Here is a 9,696-nt window from a genome sequence, read left to right on the forward strand (position 1 = left end):
TATTTTCTTAATAAAAGCAGTTGATACAAAGGAGTTTGTAGCTCCAGAATCAAACAAAACAAAGGCAAGCACAAAGTGAACGAAGAAGGTACTTGTGACCACGTCACTGGCCTCTGCCTGGACCTTGTTCATGATGTAGATACGTCTCTGTCCACCATTTCCGCCATTGTTATTCTGGGCCTTGTTGTCACTGTCATTCCTGTTGCTATTCTGGTTACCCTGGTTTCCTCCTCCTGGGTTCTTTCCGTTGTTCCCTACATTCTTATTATGATTCTACCATGAAGCATTTCCGTTCTTCTTGGCATAGCACTCAAATGCACGGTGCCCCATCTTATTGAAATTGAAGCACTTGACAACATTCCCCTAACAATCCACTCCAAGGTGATCCTTGTTACATCTCTTGCAATTATAGTGCCTTTCAACCCTCTGGTTTCTCTTACCTTGGTGACCATTATGATTCCTAGGTCCACCTTTTCCTTGATAATTGTGGTTCTGGCTTGGATGAGAAAACTTGGGCCTTTTCTCACCCTGCTGATGATCTTCTTCACTCTTTCTCTTTCCTTTTCCAGTGATCTCTCTCTAGAATTGCTGAACCTGACAATGGCTAGCAGCTCTGATGTACGAGCCCTTCTGAGTCTCAAAGTTAAGTCCTCGGATGAACTTGCTCTCCTTGCTTCGCTCATCAGGGACCAAAGCTGGTGCAAATCGAGAAAATCGGTGTAGTACTCCTAAACCGACCTATTTCCTTGACGCAGATGAAGGAATTCATCGTACTTGGCCGTCCTAACATGTTCAGGGTAAAATTTCTCCCTCAAAGCATCCTTGAAATCTTCCCATCCAAAAGCTGGCGATTGACGTAGGGTCGGACCAGCTGCAGCCCACCAAATGTCGGCTCGCTGTTGAAGGTAGTAAATAGAAATATCCACATGTCGCTCAGTAGGATAGTTGAGAGCATCGAACAGCTTGTCGAATACTCGCATCCATTCTTCTAGCACCAATGGGTCTTCTTGCCCTAAGAAAATGAGAGGATTTCGCCCAGCCACTAACTTAGCCATATCATTCCCGTTTCCATTCCTTTGAGGATTTTGGAGCATTCGATCTCCAATTGCCTGGGTCAACTGAGCTAGCTGTCTCACAGCCTGAGCCAACTCAGCGTTAGTGGGAATATCATCTTCCCGAGCACTTTGGCTTTCCGTGGATCTTCTTAGAGGCATAGTTACAGACTACAGCAAAAGACCCACTACATAAGAGTGCTTCCCACTCTTTCTCATATAAAGCACATATAATAAGTTGATATACAAATCAATTGCCATATAGTAGCAAGCTTTTGAACAAAAATAAATAAATCTCAAGTAATTTACACACATACTGTAACACCCCAATTTTCAACTCTTACATTAATTACAAATCAATATTCATATGCTGCGGAAGCTTACATCTTATCAGCAGAAAACTGGGTGCTACCGCCACACCTAGAGTGAATTCTATCACCTCTTTGACAAACTCCACTCTAAGTGCACAGGCTAAACTTACAACATTAACAACAATCCTTGTCTACATCAAAGAGTAGACCCCAACCTGCACTTCCATCCTATTTAGAGCTCATCGGCTACAGGAGTCCAATACTTATTCCTTATCATGAACTTCAGTCCATCTTACAATCCAATCATCATCGGTAATCCATAATCATGGTTCCACCATTAACTAATAATAGATAGTTATCCTTGTCACTATCGACATCAACAACTTCCACCATGATCAACACCATTAGATCATAACTTGAGGATATCGCACATCCATAATCGATACTGTAACACCCCGGTTCTCAAGACTTACACTTATCACGAAATCCGTAATAAACGCTGCGGAAGCTTATACATCATATCAACAGAAAACCGGGTGCTACCGCCACACTTAGAGTGAATTCTATCACCTCTTTGATAAAACTTCCACTCTCAGTGCACAGGCTAAAAGAAATTTCACTCAACATCAACACCCCAAACATCAAAATATAATATTTTAGGTATATATATATATATTAATATCAAAAGATATCTACAAGAGTTTGCCCGACGGGCTGTCATTACAAACTCCGGGTCCTCCACAACCTAACAGACTAGAGTCAGCCAAAACTAAGGTTACCAAAAGATATTTACTAGGCTGACTGGGGTTGCTGGAGTATAGTCAGGGGATGCTGGAGTATAGCCTGGAGAGTAGCCTTGAGAATAGGGTGGAGAATACGGGTCTCTGCCCGACGTGTCATGCAGAATCTGACCAACAAAAGTAGGTCCCGGGCAAACATGATCAGGAGTGTAGTTAGCACGACATCTGAAATGACGTACACGGTGAAGTGTAGTTAGCACGACGACTAAGTAAGGTAATCCATTTGTCACTTCCATCAGGTAAAAGTTTTGACAAATATTTCATAAAGGTAAATACACATTACCAAATATGGTGTCCAGGTCTTTCATAACTGAAATCAACAGTTAATGCCATATAATTACAATAATATAATGAGTATATAAGTCACAACACATTTCCTTACTCAAATTTCCTAGTTCGTCAAACTAGGTTGCCTTTGACTTCTTTTTCATTCAGGCTAGGTTTTCAGCACTAGCCATGTCTATTACATATATCATTGCCGCAATTATGACCTCTAGTTGTCTTTAATTACGATAACGCTACTTAGTTTCTGACTAGAAGCAAGAGACCTTATTGAGGATACAAGTTTCTTTGACTAGACCGAAATCGGATCTGGACATGGGGATTACGGTCCTGCCCCAAGTCTCATTCGTGATCCCTTGGACGAAGGTTCATCATTATGGTCCCTAGTTTGGCCCCACCTAGGTCCATAAAGCTGATACCAACCCGAAAATGACATGAGTATCTATACTTAAGTGTGCACACCCCCACGGCCTACGCCTGACTGAGTGATATAGAAAACTCCCCTGCGCCTGACTGAGTGACGCAGAGACTCCCTACGCCTGACGAAGTGACGTAGAGACAACTGTACATATATTGAAGAAAACCATCGGTACTATAGCCCGAGGTAATATAAATGACAAGGTCCTCTTTGACTTCCTGAAACTAAGGTTTTGAAAACATTTTCCTTCCTTTCTCATCTTCTTTGAGTCAAAATCATTTTTGGACATTTTCCACAAAATCAAGTCCCCATTTTGAAATCAATTACCATTCTCACCTTGGTTCACAAGTCTTGTCTCTCATCAATTACCATTCTCACCTTGGTTCACAAGTCTTGTCTCTCAAAACATTTTATTCTCACCTTGGTTCACAAGTCTTGTCTCTCAAAACATTTTCCATCATCACCCGTTCACAAGTCTTGTCTCTCAAAACATTTTCCATCATCACCCCACACGTATGTATATATGCATACCACACAACACTTCCCACATATTTATGCATATTCACTTAAGGTACACATACCCAAATATATACATACTACAACACTTTATTTAATTATACATACATACTTATATATGTACATATATACACACATTACCCGTATATATATATATATACATAATACACATATATACATATATACACACATACCATATATATATATACACAACACGTATATATATATATATGCTGCCCCATACACACATATAATATGTATACATAATACGGTACATATACTACAATTATATATACATAATGTCATACGTTATACTACTTGTACCTACTTGTTGTATACTATATAAATACATGTACATATATATACATCCTATACATATGATATATATATACTACATACACGTATATATGTATATATATATTGACATATACTATATTCACAATATAGGTAATTTGGCCTACTAACAACATAACATAACATATTTCATAGTATAGATAATTACACATACTAGTACCATAACATGACATATACATATGTGTATTATGTAGAACATAGTCATAATCCACGTCCTTAGCATCACCTAATCACCATTAACTCACTAACTACCTCACAATTATCATTAACACATCCATAATCATACTAAGCATAATTCAGAAAATTTCAGCTTGGCGCAGTCCGAAAGATTGAGCCGGTAAAAATAGTTCCCGAACTCTTTTCCACTTGAAATATTTATGGTAGGATCCCAACTTATAGTACTTGATGTCCATAAAAAGTTTTGGTCATTTTGGTCCGTGAATAAACACAGAAAATTCCATCTTTGCCCTTGGCAGTGTGCTGTCCGGAATTTTTCTCTCTTTGGACCAGTTTTGGAGAAAAATTCGAAAACCATACTTCCACTACTCCGATCATTATGAAATTTTATATGCAGGTTCTACACTTATAGAACTACATATCTGAAGAAAATAGGATTAAAATACCTTACCAATTTTTCCTAATAAATTTCGGAAGTTACTGCCAGAATCTACCCTGATTTCCTTTCACTATTTTCACAAGTATAAGCCTATATGGACATAAATACAACATATACAAGCATATCCAAGCTATGAACATGTATACAAAAATATTCCCAAAGCTCCAAAAACACCATATTTCAACCAAATAATCAATTATCTAATTTCAAGTGACTAAACCAACTTAAGGGAATTCCTTACCTCGACCGGGTTACTAGTCCTCGTAGAAGACTTTTGGAGTTGATTTCCCCAAATTTCACCTTAAAATCCTAAGATCACAATCAACACCATAACAAGAGATTTCAAGAAATTAATCTCAAATCCATGCTCTAGGAAGGAAAATAGAACTTTTTACCGAATAAAATCGAAGATTTACCGAACAAAATTGACACTTGAGAAGGATTTTGGCTATGGTATTTGAAGCTTCAAGGAGGAAGAAGATGAAGAATCCCTCTCTCCCTTTCTCTCTCTCTCTCATTTCGGCAAAACACAAGGGAAATGGAATAAATTGGCTTTTATATTTTGATCACACTTGATGGGTTATGGGATAAGATTAAGAAAAAAAATAATAAAATAATAAAATAATAAAATATCTCAACTTGGACTGATCGTAATTGAAACAAATGAATTTTCGGTAGAAAATAATCCAGATAGAATAAATTCCGAAACTAAAAATTTATTCCAGACTAACCCTCAAAATTGGGCTAGGTTCGGTACACCGCGAAATTTAGCGATTTACGATCAAAATAAATTTTCGCTGCTATGGGCTAATCTAATTAAATAGGAAATTCCAGAATAATAGTATGGTGTCTAGAAATTCATTTCCTAGGACAAACAAGTCCAAATACTAGTTCCAAAAAATTTTACGGTTCGTGACCGGCACGAACGATCGCAGCTTAATAATAACTATATTTCCTTATAAAAATCCTTTTGACGCATCGGTCACTCATCTCAGGAACGTCATAGCTTAAAGACATTTTTCTCGAACCTTAATCTTATTCGAAAAGACGAGGGGTTACAGATACTTAGTCACCCATAATCCAACAATTGACCTTAATAACTTTTAAGTATTAATTATTGTCATTAGTAACTACTAACCTTGTAATCCATCATCGACAACAAGTCAACAACATTATAATATCATTATCAAGCCATCGAAAGCATTAACACTATTAGATCGTAACTTGAGGTAAAGTCATTACCTAACCATAATCCAAAGTCGTTCAACAACTATTTCCTCAAAATTCACCATATACAATCTTTATCTCAATATTTCCATATAACAATTTCCTTAATAAACATCGTAATATCATCACCACTCAAAATTCCTTTAAACCATAGTATCTTTACCAAAGAGATATTTTAAATCCTCAAGTAAACACCAACAATCCCCAAAAATAAGAATCACTTCCAAGTTCTTAAAATAATAACCAAAGAGAGAATTCCAACCTCTCCAAATAAATTCTAAAGGAGTAATTCCAATCTTTCAACATAACCACCAAATAGAGAGTATTGCCCATAACAAAGATCTCACAATAATCACCAAAGATAATCCTTCAAATAATTAGTCCCACCTTGATAATATATTAATTACCATTTCGTCTATTCATCCAGTCATTAAACCTTAATAACTATTATCAGTCCTTAATCACTATAATTAGAGCTTAATCACCTCCTGAACTCCACTGTTAATCCATCATTAATTACTAAGTCCTTAATTAAGCTCTAATTACTATCTATGATCATTACAATCATCAGTAATATCCATCCTAACTTTATCACCATTTCATAACCCATGTATCAACATGTTATAACATCATCATCATTCTCATAACCTCCTAGGTTCATTACAACCCCATCATCTAAACATCAATAATAATAATCAAAGCTTATACAATTTGATCTTACTCTCGAACCTACTGGACTCCACTGGACGCGCAGTGGACGCGCGTCCAGGGCCGCGTCCAACACGTTCCGCCTATTCTGGACAGTAATTCAGCTTGGCGCAGTCCGAAAGATTGAGCCGGTAAAAATAGTTCCCGAACTCTTTTTCACTTGACATTTTTATGGTAGAACCTCAACTCATAGTACTTGATGTCCATAAAAAGTTTTGGTCATTTTGGTTCACGAATAAACACAGAAAATTCCATTTTTGCCCTTGGCAGTGTGCTGTCCGAAATTTTTCTCTCTCTGGACCAGTTTTGGAGAAAAATTCGAAAACCATACTTATACTACTCCGATCATTATGAAATTTTATATGCGGGTTCTACACTTATAAACCTACATGTCTAAAAAAAATAGGATCAAAATACCTTACCAATTTTTCCCAATAAATCTCGGAAGTTACTGCCAGAATCTATCCTGATTTCTTTCAATATTTCCACAAGTATAAGCCTATGTGGACATAAATATAACATATACATGCATATCCAAGCTATGAACATGTATACAAAAATATTTCCAAAGCTCAAAAACACCATATTTCAACCAAATAATCAATTATCCAAATTCAAGTGACTAATCCAACTTAAGGGATTCCTTACCTCCACCGGGTTACTAGTCCTCATAGAAGACTTTTGGAGTTGATTTCCCCAAATTTCACCTTAAAATCCTAAGATCACAATCAACACCATAACAAGAGATTTCAAGAAATTAATCTCAAATCCATGCTCTAGGAAGGAAAATAGAATTATTTACCGAATAAAAACGAAGATTTACCGAATAAAATTGAGAGATGTGAAGGAATTTCCCATGGAAATTGAAGCTTTGTGAAGAAGATGGAAATGGAATCATCTCTCTCTCCTCACGAAATGGGAATGAAGAATTGAAGAAATGGGAAATTGCTTTTATATTGATCCCAATCTTATGTGATAAGATTAAGAAAAAAATAATAAAATAATAAAATGTCTTCCAACTTATCAGTTGGGGTCCAAACAGATAATGTTTCGGTAGAAAATAATCCAGATAGAATAATTTTCGAAACTAAAAATTTATTCCAGACTAACCCTCAAAATTGGGCTAGGTTCGGTACACCGCGAAATTTAGCAATGTACGATCAAAATAAATTTTCGCTGCTATGAGCTGATTTAATTAAATAGGAAATTCAAGAATAATAGTATGGTGTCTAATAATTCATTTCCTAGGACAAACGGGTCCGAACACCAGCTCCTAAAATTTTTACGGTTCGTGACCGGTACGTAGGTTCGCAGCTTAATAACAACTATACTCACTTATAAAAATTCTTTTGAAATATCTGAAGATCATAACTTAGGAATGTCAACGCCTTAAGATAATGTTAATAAAATACGGGGTATTACAAGGTCCTTCACCACTTTTACTAGAACGAAGGGTTTGAAAACATTTTCCTTCCTTCAGTTTTTCTTTCTTAAATCATTTCTTTTGGACATATTTCACAATTGAGTCCAATACTTAAATTTGGCTACCTCATTAGCCCCTGAAGGATTTTCAAAATACTTTCAGTGGCCGCAGGCTTTTCAAACATCATTTTCTCATCTTTCTCACGTAAGGTACACACACATTAAAAGCGGTGTTTTCCTCAAAAATAAGGTTTTGACAACCAAAATAGCATACGTTCTTCAACGTAAGTTTTATAAACATTTTTATTTGCCGAAAGGCTTTTCAAGCATAGCTCAAGCACGAGCAAAGATTTGGAAGAAAGCACCTCTGAACACGAGCTGGTCACACCTCGGACACTTATATATTCTACTAACACTTCATGTGTCCATTCCCAATACTTACTCCTTATCATGGATTTCAATCCATCTTACAATCCAATCATCATCGGTGATCCATAATCATGGTTCCACCATTAACTAATAATAGATAGCTGTCCTTTTTACTATCGTCATCAACAACTTCCACTATCATCAACACCATTATAACTTAAGGAAATCACACATCCATAATCGATACTTAGTCACCCATAATCCAACAATTGACCTTAATCACTCTTAAGCATTAATTATTGTCATTAGTAACTACTAACCTTGTAATCCATCATCGACAACAAGTCAACAACATTATAACATCATTATCAAGCCATCGAAAGCATTAACACCATTAGATCGTAACTTGAGTTAAAGTCATTACATAACCATAATCCAAAGTCGTTCAACAACTATTTCCTCAAAATTCACCATATACAATCTTTATCTCAATATTTCCATATAACAATTTCCTTAATAAACATCGTAATATCATCACCACTCAAAATTCCTTTAAACCATAGTATCTTTACCAAAGAGATATTTTAAATCCTCAAGTAAACACCAACAATCCCCAAAAATAAGAATCACTTCCAAGTTCTTAAAATAATAACCAAAGAGAGAATTCCAACCTCTCCAAATAAATTCTAAAAGAGTAATTCTAATCTTTCAACATAACCACCAAATAGAGAGTATTGCCCATAACAAAGATCTCACAATAATCACCAAAGATAATCCTTCAAATAATTAGTCCCACCTTGATAATATATTAATTACCATTTCGTCTATTCATCCAGTCATTAAACCTTAATAACTATTATCAGTCCTTAATCACTATAATTAGAGCTTAATCACCTCCTGAACTCCACTGTTAATCCATCATTAATTACTAAGTCCTTAATTAAGCTCTAATTACTATCTATGATCATTACAATCATCAGTAATATCCATCCTAACTTTATCACCATTTCATAACCCATGTATCAACATGTTATAACATCATCATCATTCTCATAACCTCTTAGGTTCATTACAACCCCATCATCTAAACATCAATAATAATAATCAAAGCTTATACAATTTGATCTTACTCTCGAACCTACTGGACTCCACTGGACGCGCAGTGGACGCGCGTCCAGGGCCGCGTCCAACACGTTCCGCCTATTCTGGACAGTAATTCAGCTTGGCGCAGTCCGAAAGATTGAGCCGGTAAATATAGTTCCCGAACTATTTTTCACTTGAAATGTTTATGGTAGAACCCCAACTCATAATAATTGATGTCCATAAAAAGTTTTGGTCATTTTGGTTCGCGAATAAACACAGAAAATTCCATTTTTGCCCTTGGCAGTGTGCTGTCCGGAATTTTTTCTCTCTGGACCAGTTTTGGAGAAAAATTCGAAAACCATACTTATACTACTCCGATCATTATGGAATTTTATAGGCAGGTTCTACACTTATAGAACTACATGTCTAAAAAAAGAGGATCAAAATACCTTACCAATTTTTCCCAATAAATCTCGGAAGTTACTGCCAGAATCTATCCTGATTTCTTTCAATATTTCCACAAGTATAAGCCTATGTG

The 9,696-nt window shown here is 36.1% G+C and overlaps 1 protein-coding gene across 1 annotated transcript; it reads right to left on the reverse strand.

Annotated features, from left to right (window-relative positions):
- Nucleotides 1-728: 728 nt before the first annotated feature.
- LOC116005638 lies at nucleotides 729-1,214 on the reverse strand. The gene has a single exon (XM_031245884.1). It carries the CDS (start codon nucleotides 1,212-1,214, stop codon nucleotides 729-731), a length of 486 nt encoding a protein of 161 aa, XP_031101744.1.
- Nucleotides 1,215-9,696: the final 8,482 nt, after the last annotated feature.

The sequence above is a fragment of the Ipomoea triloba genome, chromosome 15 (genome assembly GCF_003576645.1).
Source record: "Ipomoea triloba cultivar NCNSP0323 chromosome 15, ASM357664v1".
Classification (NCBI taxonomy): Eukaryota; Viridiplantae; Streptophyta; class Magnoliopsida; order Solanales; family Convolvulaceae; genus Ipomoea; species Ipomoea triloba.

Excerpts from the sequence above, each read along its gene's own strand:
- LOC116005638 (XM_031245884.1), bottom strand. The coding sequence starts at position 1,214 with ATGCCTCTAAGAAGATCCACGGAAAGCCAAAGTGCTCGGGAAGATGAT.